Source organism: Arvicola amphibius, chromosome 6 (genome assembly GCF_903992535.2).
Source record: "Arvicola amphibius chromosome 6, mArvAmp1.2, whole genome shotgun sequence".
NCBI classification, from domain to species: domain Eukaryota; kingdom Metazoa; phylum Chordata; class Mammalia; order Rodentia; family Cricetidae; genus Arvicola; species Arvicola amphibius.
This window is the reverse complement of record NC_052052.2, coordinates 125,489,378-125,504,379: the sequence shown is the minus strand read 5'-3', so window position 1 is coordinate 125,504,379 and position 15,002 is coordinate 125,489,378. Positions and strand designations below refer to the sequence as shown.

General features: G+C 43.6%; 1 protein-coding gene across 5 annotated transcripts in view; it reads right to left on the bottom strand.

Moving 5' to 3' along the window:
* Dcdc2 (doublecortin domain containing 2) overlaps positions 1–15,002 on the bottom strand; it is a 181,218-nt gene that overhangs the window by 99,337 nt on the left and 66,879 nt on the right. For all 5 annotated transcript variants that reach the window (XM_038334929.1, XM_038334926.1, XM_038334930.1 and 2 more), the window contains exons 6-7: positions 11,160–11,306; positions 7,910–7,964 (exon numbers count right to left, since the gene is read on the bottom strand). In XM_038334929.1, coding sequence (XP_038190857.1) covers positions 7,910–7,964; positions 11,160–11,306 — 202 coding nt within the window. The remainder of the gene's footprint in view (positions 1–7,909; positions 7,965–11,159; positions 11,307–15,002) is intronic.

Genomic DNA, 15,002 nt, shown 5'->3' with positions numbered 1-15,002 from the left:
GGGTTAATCAAGATGTGAGTAAGAGGCAGAAAATAATGGGCCAGGCAGTATTTAAAAGAATACAGTTTCTGTGTAATTATTTTGGGGCATAAGCTAGTCAGGAGGCCGAAAGCAGGGCGGCAGGAATGCAGCCCACAGCCCCTCCACTACAACCAGGTTAAGTGAGAGGTTTTAATCTCAAAAGCTAAGGTGAAAAGCCATAGAACAGAGAGCTCCTGATGTCCACTGACCTCTACATACGTGTGCATACAGGTGCACATACACCACATGTACATGTTCACACACATAGAAATATAAGCGTTGTTGATAACTGACGTTCACACATGCTCCAAACCATTCAGTAAGAACTGCTGTCTAGGCGCCTTACAAGTAAAACACAAACCCAACTAAGAGAAAAGAAAGAATTGCTAAGACTTTATCATATACCTTGGATTTGGTAGATAAATCATAGGGAAGTTAAAGAGGGAGAAAGGGAGAGACCACCTGCTCCTCTTGTGGCTTGGAACATGGGTCAGACATCAGCAGTCATTGCTGCTAGAGATCAGAGAGTTTTGGCAACCCTACAGTGAGGGCAGTTGATAACATAGTACTACTATGTGCCAACCCTACGGTGATTGCAGTTGGTAAGTCAATACTACTATTTGCTACCCCTACAGTGAGAGCAGTTATACCGCAGTGATACTATGTGCCAACCCTATACAGTGACGGTAGTTGATAACACAGTGCTACCATGTGCTGTTTGCATTAACACAGTGTTTTCCAGTTTTAAAGAAAGGTATTGTCAGAGCATTGTCTATCAAAAAGAATTCGCTTTCCCAAGGTATGGTGTTCCTATTATCCTATTTTCTCCCCTACCTGTTTCCCATCTCTGTCTCCATCTCCATCTACCCTTTATTTCTGTATTTGTTCAGAAGACATACAAACCACAGAATGCATATGTAGAGGCCAGAGGCTGACATCAGGTATCTTCTATCACTTCACCTTTTGTTCTTTTTAGACAGTCTCTCACAAAGCCCAAAGCTCAGCAACCGAGATTCTCCTGTCTCCATCTCCTCATACTGGGATTGTAAGAGCATGCCACCATGCCTGGTTTCTGATGTGGGAGCTGTAGATCCAAACGCAGGCCACCGTGTTTCCCAGACAAGTACTTTACCTACTGGGTCATCTTCTCAATGGCCTATGCTGAAGTCTCCTAATGTCAGAGATACTAGACACATGCACTGTGTCACCGGTGAGGCTCTCTAAAATGCCATCCCAGAAACAGCACATTATGGCCATACGGCAGTAATCAAGAAGCAGCCAAAATTTATAGTACGTCTTGCAAAAACTTGGTGCTTGGAGTCACTGCAGCCACTGGCCTGTTTGTCTGTCTGCACCTCACAGGCACCACTCTAGCCACTGGTCTGTCTGTCTGTCTACACCTCACAGACTCCCACTGTAGCCATTGGTCTGTCTGTCTGTACCTTACAGACTCCACTGCAGCCACTGGTCTGTCTGTCTGTACCTCACAGACTCCACTGCAGCCACTGGTCTGTCTGTCTGGCGCCCACTGCAGCCACTGGCCTGTCTGTCTGTACCTCACAGGCACCCACTGCAGCCACTGGCCTGTCTGTCTGTACCTCACATGCACACTGATAGATCAAACAGGAAGAACAAACCTGGTTCTAAAGATACACAAATCAAACACAGCCTTCAATAACCCCTCAGCTATGAACAGTGGGGTCGGCTGGATTTCACTTCTACAGTTCCCTGGGATCTTTCCAGGAAGAGCTGACCAACTCCAGCTTCCTTCGCTGCTATAATAAACCTATTTCCAAGCCTCATAAACTTGCGCCCAGAAAATGTAGGCCATAAACTGTCAAGTCTGAGGTCACTTTGTGAGCTTGCCTTGCTGAGCAGCAGAGCTTCTGTGGCGCGCCATCATCAGCTGGCATTTCTCTTGCACGCAGCTCCTGATGGCAGGTATGAGCTGCCCGTTCGCCCATCCTGAACTCAGTTTCCCGTGTAGCAGAATGCAATTTGGAGAATAGGAAAACTTTATTTTAATGTGTTTAAAATTTGCCTCATAGTAACTTTGTGATACTCATGAAGGCATGGTGACCAACTGAGTCTTGTGTCAAAACCCTGGAAATCCTAATGTTTGACCCCAAATATTAGGGGCCATAATATGCATTAGCAAGATGTTAACAAAAGAACAAGTGGATTTGTTTTAAGCGGGCCTGCCATTTTACCTCTTTTCCACTAGAGGGCACCCTGATCCTGTGTTCTGCACCATTGCATGCAGAAGACCTGCATGCACAGGGCTTTCTTTATAAAATCACTCTTCTCTTCGTTTTGGTTTTAAGAATAGAATAATAACCTAAAATTACTCTCAACTTAGTGACTTCTGCATTTCTCCCACATATCGGTTGGCAGAACATTGTGTACAATGAATTCTTCTGGTTGTTATACCCTAAAGTCCTATTCCTCCCCTCTCTTTCTCTGGTCCCTCCTATCTCCTTCTCTCCTTCCATCCCACATCCTCCTCTCTTTCCCACTCTTCTTCATGCAATAAAACAATTACCAGAAAGCTACATGGGAGACATAAATTCTTAACAATCTAGTTCTATGTCCCCTTTAAGTTCAGGGCTGGGTGAGTTAACTGTGATACCTAAAGTAGGAAGCTCAGCCCCTCCTCCGTAGTCCCCTCACTTATACCCCTTCCCAGGGGCCAGACTGTTAATGATCTATCAAGCCGAGCATTCTCAGGGGAAGCTATTAATTACAGAAACGGTGTAAATTAGTTCTGCTGTTAAAAACCAAGCTTGTGACTGGGTTTGCTGGCATAGGATGGTGTCATGGCTCACTGCCAGGCATGCACACAGACCCTAGGTGAGCTAAACGAGAATGCTGTTCGCCAAGCACTGTGCTCCAGATTATTCTCTGTTCAGATGATTGTAACCACACAACAACACAGCCTTTGCTTACTTTCTGCTCCCTTGTTTGAACCAACTATCCTTTAAGCTCTTCTCTGGTTGACATCAAAGGCACCAGGCATAGTCTTCTCCTGTGAGCTGGAATGGTAACCTGTACACAGGCAGGATTTTGAAATCTCAGGCCTCCAAGTACTGCAACTGTGCCCAGGACGGAAAAGGCACTCAACAAATAACTGCTGGGCAAGTAAACTGACCAGTAGCAACACATCCACAGCAGAATTATAACAGATAGGTACACCACCTCCTGTGGCCACAGAGCCCAGTTTCCTGCACCCCAAACTTGGACTCCACCCACCCTCTGCCTTTTCTCCTTTCCCCAATATGTGTTTGCCATAATGAGCTTTAAAAATTATAAATCAAGCCGGGTGGTGGTGGCGCAGGCCTTTAATCCCAGCACTCGGGAGGCAGAGGCAGGCGGATCTCTGTGAGTTCGAGGCCAGCCTGGTCTACAAGAGCTAGTTCCAGGACAGGCTCTAAAAACGCTGCAGAGAAACCCTGTCTCGAAAAACCAAAAAAAGAAAAAAGAAAAAAAATTATAAATCAAGGGATGGAGAAATGGCTCAGTGGTTAAGAGCACCTGCTGCTTTTGCAGAGGACCAAAGCAGACATCCTAGGATCCATGTCAGGCATCTCATGACCACCTGTAACTCCAGCTGCTGGGGACCTGGCACTCTTTTGGCCTCCACAGGCACCTGCATCATGTGCACACACACACACACACACACACACACACACACACACACACACACGCGCGCGCGCGCGTACACAAGTACACATAATTTTAGTGTTTTAATCTTTAAAAGTACAAATCAAATCCTAGTATTCTTCTTTAAGTCCCTCAATGGCATCCCATAAAGGCCTAAATACAAACCTTGCTTGGTCTATATGATTGGGCCTGCCTCCTCCTCCTCTTCCTCCTCCATTCAGCACACACTGCCCTAGTCTTCTCCCTCCCTTTCACCTATCAAACTCTTTAACAACAACCTAGATAACTTTGGTTCCTCGGCCTCAACTTCTTCCCTCTTGTCTCCTTTCTGCATGACTGGATCCTGCACATCACAAATATCTCAGCTTCAGAGGCTTTCAATGAGCCAGTTCCCTGCCACATTTTAGTTCACTTATAGCGTTTACTGCTCTATAAAGTTATTTAAGCATTTGTGGTTGAATATCTATCCAACCAATCATAGTTCCCTTGACACACATATGGCTTGAAAGAATGTCAGGTAAGATCCTGGTTACTGTCTTTATACATATAACACTATGTGTGTATAGTTGTTCCTGTCACTTAGTAAATAGTCAACAAATATTGTTGAGTGGGTGACGGATAGGATGAATAGACTGATACAACAGGTTGATAGAGTGAATGGATTGGCAGGTGGTGGAATAGCTGAGGGGTGACTTAAAGAGTGGATGGATGGGTGACAGGATGGATGGGTGACAGAGCCAACAAGTACATAGCTGATAGAGAGGATATATAGACGTATGTAGATGAGCAGGTGGCTGAGAGAGTGAGTAGGTAAATGACTAATGGAGAGGATAAGTGGATGGTTAGCAGAGTGGATGGGTGAATAGCTGATAGAATAGGCGAGTGGCACCTAATGGAGTGGATGGATGCAAGGCTGATAGCATAAAAGGATGTGTAGCTGATAAAGAATACAAATGAATGGTGTTGGGAGCTGTGAACCCCCCAGGTCCTGGATTTCTGGTAAACAACTTGTAATGCTTGCAGCTGCTCTGAGCATGAGCCCCTCAGGAGTTCCTGATGGCAGGAGAGTGGTTTCTGGTGGGTTTGGCTGGGGCGTGGCTATCAATTAAGGATCCATATATAAGCGGCTCTGGTACACAATAAAGGGGGCATTCATGGGGCATTCCGGCATCAAAGACGACCTGTGTCTCTGCCTGTGTGTCTTTGAGAGTTTCAATCTCCAGTCCCTTGTGCAGTTCACGAACTGTATGATAGCGCACAGAGCGCAGACGGGTGTGGTGCGCTACAAATGGCAGATAGAGAGAAGGATGGACGGGGTGATGGGATGAATGGTTGGGTGGTTGATGGAATGAATAGGTGGATGGCTCACAGAGTGTACAGATGGATGGTTGTGTGGATGGATGGTGGATAGAGCAGAAAGATGTGTGGTTGATAGTTGAAGGATGGATAGATAGCTGATAGGGTGAACGGGTGGATGACTATAGTTATCCACTCACTATGGAATTGTTGAGTCAACAGTTGTCTCCTGCATCAAAGAGATGCACGTCTTTTTAGTTATTTCTGTCCCCCCACCCAGATACCTGGATACTCAATCATCATTCTGAGAGCAAGTATTCACAACAGATACAGAAATCTTCCTAAGGAGTAAGCGAGGAAGGAAACCGCATAAGAGTGTGGGAACATGTACTATAGAACAGGAACACTCTTATATTGTTAATGAAACATACACGTACTTAAAAATAAAATAAACCTTAATAAATAAATTTCCCAAGCCCTTGAGTATATGGGTTCCACTTATCATTTTTAATGGTGAAGATACTTTTCAGCTGCTGATTACAAAGTCCACTCCTCTTCCTCTCCACTCTGAGAGGTTAGATTCCTGATGCCCAGATCACTGTGGTTATCAATGAACTCTCCCCTCCAGGTTCCTACTCATCCATTCCCTCAAGCTACATTACTACTGATTCCTGGGCCAAACTAAGCTGTCCTATACACTGGCAGTACCACACAGTCTCTGCCTCAAATTAAGTCACTATGCAGCTGGCCAAATCAATTCAGCACATTGGAAAGGAATCCATTGTTAATTATTTCTCCTGCCTGTCCTCTTCCTGGTCATTGAAGTACCATTTTTACTGGAATCCAAGCTCAAAACCCCGTGGTTATCTCGGTTTCTATCTTTTCCAGCTACAGTACCTACCCAATCACTAAGCAAACACTGTCTCTTCATGAATAATAACTAGTTTGATTCCCTTGATGTCTACCTAATCTAGATTCACCATGTTCTACTCAGGTCACTACCTGTTGCTTACCTATGAAATCACACCACATAAATATCTCTCTGCATAAAAGACCTGAGGTTCCTCATCTGACTTGGACAGCTTTTTTACCTCTCAGAGGCTCTCAGGCCTCCTTCTACTCAAGGCTAAAGATGAACGAACTCCCATGCTGGAGCTCATGGTCATATAAATTGACCTCGTAGCATATCACCCTACACACACGAAGGATCTCTACTGAAGCTAGCCTAAAAAGTCACGGTATCCCCCCGCTGCCGTTTACACAGAGGAAGTCTCGCATCTACCACTTCTACATGTCATGTTTCACACTTTGTTTTGTTTTCCATTTTAAGCATAGAGGGCAGGAGAAGGGAAAGGGAGGAAGGAGGAGGACAAGGAAGAAGAGAAGGAAGAGAGAAAATGTAACTTCCAAATCTACATCCATAGGTCTTTTTTTTTTTTTTTTTTTTTTTTTTTTGGTTTTTCGAGACAGGGTTCCCTGTAGTTTCTAGAGCCTCTCCTGGATCTAGCTCTTGTAGATCAGGCTGGCCTCGAACTCAGAGATCCGCCTGCCTCTGCCTCCCGAGTGCTGGGATTAAAGGCATGCACCACCGCCCGGCTCCATAGGTCTTATTTTGCTTTTCACTAGTCCTGGAAAGAACCTAGCACGGTGGGGTCTGGGAGAACACTGAACACTGGTACCGCGGTGCCATTTTCACGTACCCGTTTTTCCTTCCCTCACACCACCCTCCTCCTAAAACCCCTTTCCTCAGCTACATCCACTAGAATCTGCACTGGTACTCGAAGGCAGTGCTCAAATTCTATGTTCTTGGTGGTCATGTGCTAGGTACCCAGTTTCAGGCTGTCCATAACCCTCCAGGTGGTTTTCTGTCTCTCCCTTAGCATGTGAAGAACGCTGAGGGCAAGGGCTTTGTCATTAGCAGCACACTCTCCATGGATAAGAGTTCAACAATACAATATAAAATCATTTTTCTTTCTTGTTAAGTATATCATGAAATGAGATAGCAGGAAAGGATACATACTTGTCTATTAGGAGACGGTCACCAAGCACTTGCAACACACCAGAACATGACTGCTGCTCAGCTAATCTGAGCGCAGTAAGAATGCTAGATCAGCTTGATCACTCCTGCTGAGGCCACTGAGAGAAATCAGAGAATTCTCAGGCAAAAAATAAAAACCTGCTGCAGTAGCTCTCTGAAACAAAGTGGACTTCATCCTCAAGGGAGCTATGGATGGTGTGTAAGCTGCAGTGCAGACTGGGGGTTAGGGGTGATCTGCAGTGCAGACTGGAGGTTAGGGGTGATCTGCAGTGCAGACTGGAGGTTAGGGGTGATCTGCAGTGCAGACTGGAGGTTAGGGGTGATCTGCAGTGCAGACTGGAGGTTAGGGGTGAGCTACAGTGTAGACAGGAGCATGAGCTATGGTGCACACTGAACTGATAGCAGATCAACTACCCATTGCAGGCTCTGGTTTCCACATCAAGGGCACATCATCAGTCCATCAGGTAACAAACAGTGAGGGAATGACCAGAGAAAGCATCTGGGGTTGAACTGAGCATTTAGGATGATTCTTAATTTTTTCAGAGAAGTACAACCGAGGGTGGCTATCTTCTTACCGAAAGTTCCTTTTTAGTCTTTGTTAGACACAGAGAACAAGACGACTCAAGCACTACTCTGACCTATCAAGGTTCTCACACCATAACCACAACATAAGTTGCATCGTGTTTCCACAAGGAAAACGCTTTGGATTCTATCTTCTAAAAGCATTAGCTCTTCTTTAGGACTTCAGCTGTGACATTGAAACTCTAGTAATGTTTCACATAGTTGCTTCTGTGCCACTAGGTAGCAAGATTTATTCCTGTGTATTTAATTGAAACCCAAAGGATGGCTCTATAGCGATACAGAACATTAATGAGGAAAGCTGCTGATACTTACACTCCCTTTAGACTTCCTCGATCCAACCATGGGAGGTAGAGAAGAAGCTTTTTGACTGTGGAAACAAATTGCAGTTTGGACATGTGAACGTTAGTTACAAATAATATATGATGCCCACAGCAAGCATTCTAACCTGTTGTCCCTACCCAGAAGTCCTTGTTGATTGACACTTGTGGTTAGTTCCAAAAAACCTCAAAATTCCATTCCAAATCATATCTAATGGTTTCCTGAATATTATCTGACTCAATACTTATAAACAAACTTTTAATAAAAGTTTTTATAACACTTTGAATGTAATTGGCCCCCATAATATTGCTATTAGGAGGTGTAGCCTTGTTGGAGTAGGTGTATCCTTGTTGGAAGAAGTGTGCTACTGTGGGGGCGGGTTTCGAGGTCTCTTTCTTAGGATTCACTCAATATGACAGTCACATCACTTCCTGTTACCTATAAGCTGTAGGAATCTCAGCTACTTCTCCAGCACCATATCTGACTGCCCACTGCCAAGTTCTACTGTGATGATAATGGACTGAACCTCTGAACTGTAAGCCAACACAATTAAGTGTTGGTTTTTTTTTTTGTTTTTTTTGTTTTGGTTTTTCGAGACAGGGTTTCTCTGTGGCTTTGGAGCCTGTCCTGGAACTAGCTCTTGTAGACCAGGCTGGTCTCGAACTCACAGAGATCCGCCTGCCTCTGACTCACGAGTGCTGGGATTAAAGGCATGCGCCACCACCGCCCGGCTCACAATTAAGTGTTTTCCTTTCTAAGAGTTGCTATGGTCATGGTGTCTCTTCACAGCAACAGAAACCCTAAATCAGGCAAACAGTTTTAATTTAAATTCCAAAATTTTCTATTTGTAGGTCAAAAATCATTTTTAAGCTAAGTAACAATAGTGCCAGATTGAGTCAAAAGCAGTAAATTTGTTGAGCATGGTTCCACCTAATCTAGAAATAGAGTCTCAGGTATCAAGTTCAAAGCCAGCCCAGGTCACAAATACTCTCTCAAAAATAATAATTATAGCCGGGCGGTGGTGGCGCACGCCTTTAATCCCAGCACTCGGGAGGCAGAGGCAGGCGGATCTCTGTGAGTTCGAGACCAGCCTGGTCTACAAGAGCTAGTTCCAGGACAGGCTCCAAAGCCACAGAGAAACCCTGTCTCGAAAAACCAAAAAAAAAAAAAAAATAATAATAATAATAATAATAATAATTATAGGGCTGGAGAGGTGGCTCAGAGGTTAAGAGTACTGACTGTTCTTCCAGAGGTCCTGAGTTCAATTCCCAGCAACCACATGGTGGCTCACAACCATCTGTAATGAGATCTGGTGCCCTCTACTGGCCTATAGGATATATGCAAGCAGAATACTGTATACATAATAAATAAATCTTAAAAAAATAATAATTATAATAATGACTTATAAAAGTAATGTCTACTATGACCACTTGTGGTGGAAAAGAAGGAAAAGCACTGGCTTATATTCAGAGAGTTTTTAAACAGGTTAATTATTACCACATAATAATAACAACTTTTTATCATAAGTTTCAGATGTCTGTGCCATTAGGCAAGAATCCATCTCGTAATAAGTCTCTAAAAATAGAATATGAATGTAACAGTAAGCCTTATTAATGTTTATGAGAAAGACCTGTAGTGAGTCACAGTTTTTACATTAGTACCACGTGCCCAGTGCTGCTCACAGCAGGCTCACCAGTTCTGCTCAGCAGAAGTTGTTAAAGGACTGGGTAATCAGCAGCCAGTCCATTGGCACACAACTCTACTGTTCATGAAGGCCTGGGCTCCTACCCAGGCTCAACAGTCCTAACTTCTAATTCTGCTACTCACTAGAAGCCTCTGTTAACCCCATCAGCCTCGCAAATACAATTTAATAGGGCCCACACTGGTGATGTCCCACTCTGCCTCTGCAAAGGACAGCCATGAAAAGGCAATTCTGAGGGCCAAGAGGCCCTGAACTCTGTACGGAACACCAGAGATGGATCCCCAACACCCACCTAGAAAGCTCCAGGGTCATGGCTCAAGGCTCTGCAGCACAGATGCTAGGATATACATGACATCCTCACAAAGGGTGTTTCCAAGGGAAAATCAAACATAGCGCATCACAAGTAGCTACAACTTAAGCCTTGAGGAGGCGATATCTCAGTGGGAAAAGGACTTGCTACAGAAGTGTGGAGACTAGAGTTTGAGTCTCCAATACCCATGAAAATACTCAGAGGGCACAGAGACTACCTTGTAATCTCAGGCCTCAAGAGACAGAGATAATGGATCCCTTCAAAAAGCTGCCTTAAATTGAATCAGCAAGCTCTGGTTTAAGTGAGAGACTTTGTCTCAAATAATAAAGTTGGAAACAGCCAGAAAGACACTTGACATTAACCTTTGACCTTCACATGTTCGTGTGCATACATACAAATAAACACATACACACACATACACATAAGTCTGACTCTGTACTCAGCTTCGCTATCGGTTTGTGTAAGGGCAACTACATCGCTTTCCCATCTTACAGTTTCTAAAGGGAAGGGAGGGCATGTAAGCCAGATAAGGCCCTGCATGCCAATCATCCCAGAACTCAGAGGTGGAGGCAGAAACAGCTGGAGTTCAAGGCCAGCCTTGGCTGCATAGCAGGTTAGAGGCCAGTCTAGGCTAGAGAGACCCTGTCTCAAAAAGATAAGCAAATAAAATTTATAATGAGTGTAAGGTACTGTAAGTTTCTCTCCAAACCAACTGAAAAACTCATGTGTTCTGGCTGCACTACTAGACTCTAAAATGCCCATGAGATTTATACAGAGAGTGCATGGTCTATTTTTTTCTTCACAATAATGGAGCTTTGTATTTTCTTTAAACTTGGTGCAATGCAAAGGTACAAATTCCAACAGTATGTTTTATGCAACAGTTCTCAGTCATAAATGCTGTCTATTCTAACTGATGAATAAGACTGTTGGTTACAGAAAATACTCTTTTCTTTGTATTTGAGAGAGGTTAGTCTTGAACTCACTACATAGTGAGGATTATCTTAACCTCTTGATCCTCCTGCCTCCACCTCTGTGCTTGGAATACCGTGTGTGCCATCACACCTACTATCAATCGTGCACTTGCATTTATATATTTCAAATAGGTGGAACACACGACACAATGGCCTTTCTTCCCCCACTGCCCACTCTTAATCCCCCTCCTCCCTTCACACTGACATTGCTCCAGTGCTCCTTCAAAGAGTGAGAGTGAGTGAGCAAAGACAAAGACTTACCCATAAGGCCTTCTCATTGCTGATTTGTCAAAAAGTAACTCACTGTAAGGTAGTCTCTTAAACTTATCTCTGCCAACGGCCACGTAAAACTGCCCGTTCTCCAGTTCGGCTCCACTCTCAACCAGTTTTCCTTCTAGGGTATAAAGCCTGTCAAAATACCAATGCCAACGGTTAGAATTTCCACGACCATTTGGAGAGGTGCTTAAGAATGCCAACTAAACAGGGCACTCCATTCTTGACTTGGTTCCTCTGTTACTCTTCCAATTACTGACTGTGCAGCCAAGAGATTCAACAGGAACCTCCTATCATACCAGAGATCTGGGCACTATCTGGCTCAACAGGCACCATCAATGAGCCTGGAAGCCCAGCACAGAAATCACTTCTGATACCACAGGAAGATGTTAGAGGGAAAAGGGGAAAGTTACTGGTTTAGACTGTATTTCTTTTCATTTGATATTATTTAGGGGGAGGGCATGTGTGCCATGGTTAAGTGTTGATGGAGGTCAGAAGACAACATTCAGGAACTGGTTCTCTCTGTCCAAGAATCACACTTAGTTCTTCGGGCTTGTGTAGCAAGGAAGTCTCTACACCCACTAAGCTATCTCACCAGCCCCAGAATGTAGTGTTTAAATGAAGTTGAGCTTCCGTGGAAGACGATTGATGTGTTTATCAACACTGTTTCCATGTATTTTCTTGGTATACTTGTAGGCCAACAAGTTTCCTGCCACATTCTCTATTAAGGATAGCCTCTGGCCAAGGTACTACAGCCAAACAAGCAGAACTGGGTAAAGAAAAAAGAAGGTGAGAGGGAAGAAGGGCAGGGGCAAGCCAGCACTAATGGCGCAGAACTGCATAGCATGCATGCTTGTGTCTCCTTTTTAGCCATGCCTAAGCACGAGAGTGGGCATGACCCTCCCAGAGCTATGGGGTTCATAGAGCCTCTTTTACTGTAAAACTGCTGCTGTAACTGCAATTAATATGTCACTTATTGTAAGAACACTGATTTCTTTACCAGATGGTTTAAATTATCTACGGAATTCTTTTAAACAGAGGAAAGTAGGCCACTAGATAACTAAACCAGGAAGATAATGTAATTTTGAAGATTATAAACAAGTTCTAGTAGTTGCTAGGGTTTCAACATAATGTGTTTCAAAAACTTTCAAATGCCTTATATTTAAAACATTGAATAACAATAATAAAATACTTCTATCACTAGGAAAGCAGAAACAGAAACATCATGAGTTCAAGGCTAGCCTGGGCTACATAGTGAGCTGCAGACTAGCTAGCCAGGACTACAGACATGGTATCAAAAAGAAAAAAAGGGGGGATCCATTGATCTATCAGATGGCCATGAAGAACACTAAAAATATCAACAAAAGCCCTGGAAAGTGTCAGTTCTCCATTAGCATGCAGATGTTAACATTTTTCTATAATGTGGGATTTCCAACTCTATAAATCTAAGTAGGAACACAACCCCGATTTCTGCTTAGCCTGTTTCATCGAGTCCACCAAACTGAAACAAAGGCACTGTGGACAGTCAGTCCTCCATCGGGGAAGCTGTCCTGTCCATCAAAGGGTACCCAGACTCTCCCCTGCCTATTGTAGACTGCCCAGAAGTACCCTAGACTCTCCCCTGTCTATTACAGATACCCAGAAGCACCCCAGTCCTTCTCCACTAGATGGAGGAGTGCTGGCCTGTGCTCACCAGAACTGGCTCCAGATACAGATGCAAGTCCCCTGGAAGTAAAATCACACCTGGCTGAGAACCACTGGCCAAGAGCCAGCCAGCCAGACATTCTTCACCCTCTTTCCTCCAAATAGATCCAAATCAAATGTTACACTAGAAATGAAAAGATCTGGACTCTAAGATCTCCCAGCCAAGAGCTGGCTGGTTTAATCTTGGACATGTAACTTTCCTCTCTGGGTCTCATATGTCATGTCTATCAAAAGAGAATAACACTATTTAATTCATAAGAATGCTGAGCTAATTGATTTAAAATGTAAAGTGATTATAAAAATACCTAGAATGGAAGGGGGAAATCATACAGTACTGTATATCAAATAAATAAAAATCAAGAAACAATTAAACTTGCGTGTATGAGTAAAATATACGTGTGATGCTATGAGCATGTGGAGTGGTAGACTTGCCATAGGCAACCTTGAAGTAAAGGTCAAAGGGAGTCATGCGGTACCCTGATCTACCTGTCACTCTCCCTCTTATTCCTCTGAAACAGGGTCTCTTGTTGAGTCTGGAGCTAATATGGCTGACATCCAGCAAGCCCCAGAAACCCCTTGTCTCTGCCTCCCTATAACCCTAACACTGAGGGACAAGGGCAGAGCCAGGAGGATCAACAGGGCTCTCTGGAAGCCAGCTTAGCTCTGGGTTCGAGAAAGGCTCTTAGGAAAGTGCAGAGTGTAAAGCACGGTACACAGCATCCTTCTCTGACCCCCGTGTTGCACACACACAAGAAATGGGGGAAAGGAGGGGGGAGAAGGAAAGGAGGAGAAAGGGAGAGAAGAGGGAGGGGAAACTAGCAGTGCATATACTTGTACATGCATAGAATATTTGTAGTTCTGATTTCTAGTGTACAAAAACTACTCAGGAAAGAGATAGTGGATCTGAATGGGAGAAATACTTTACATTTACACTTTCTGTACTACTTGAATTTTTGTCATATGCTAAGCATTATTTTAAATTAAAACAATTTATACTTATATTTTCAGTGACAATAAAACTATTAAAATAATATATAAACATGCATTTAACTGAAGGACATGATGTGCAGTCATTTGGGAATTTAGTCCAGGCAGTGGCTGTGCTTTGGTATATGTGTGTGTGTGTGTGTGTGTGTGTGTGTGTGTGTGTGTGTGTGCGCGCGTGCACATGTATGGTGTGCATGCACCAAACAGACAAGAACAAGTGCATGGTGCATCAGGAGGGATGAGAAGGAGATAAATACTGAGAGAACTTCTTGGATTTGGAGACACATGTGAGTGTGTAGGTGTGTGTCCATGAGCATACACTACATATACACTTTCAATGCATTCTGTTATTTGTAATCTTCCATCAGAAAGAAAAAACATAAATTAGCTTGCCTAAAGGGATCATTTCAGGACCAGTGAGAGACTTCAGTTAGTAAAGGTGCTTGCCAGAAGCCTAACAACCTGAGTTTAAACCCCAAGGCCCACATGGTGGAAGGAGAGAAATGACTTCCAAAGGTTGTCTTCTGGCCTCCATATGTGCTCACACACACACACACACACACACACACACACAAACATAAATAAGTAAATAAATAAATGTAGTAAAAAAAAACCTTAAGCAATAACTTCATAGGCTATACCATGCTTTAAATGTTCATTTAAATTTCACTAAAAAAATGCTTTTGGTTTTAATTTTGGAGCATCTCACTTATCCTCCCTCACCTGTCTCCTCCTGAAGCCCATCTCCTCTTTCTAGCATCTGACATTTTTGCCTGAGACAAACCAGTTTAAACCCCTGAATAAACAGTCTTGCCTCCCTGGGGAAAGAACACTCAACTAACAATCAAGAAGCTGGTACGGGCCAAAAAGTTCCTTTCTCTTAGCGTAGAATGATGCTTGTTTATTACTCTGCACTAAAATAGCAAAAAACAGGTTAAATCTTCTGATGTGTTCCAACATGCCACAGACTGATAGGAACAAACCCCATTAAAGTGCCATTATATATCATAGTCTTCATATAAAGAAACTCAGGCACGTTAAGCTTAACAGGGTCAGCCAAACTTCAGATCTAGGAATCAGTGACTCCAGAGCCCATGGGAACATCTTTGAGGTTGATTCCCAAACCATCCCCGCTGTGGG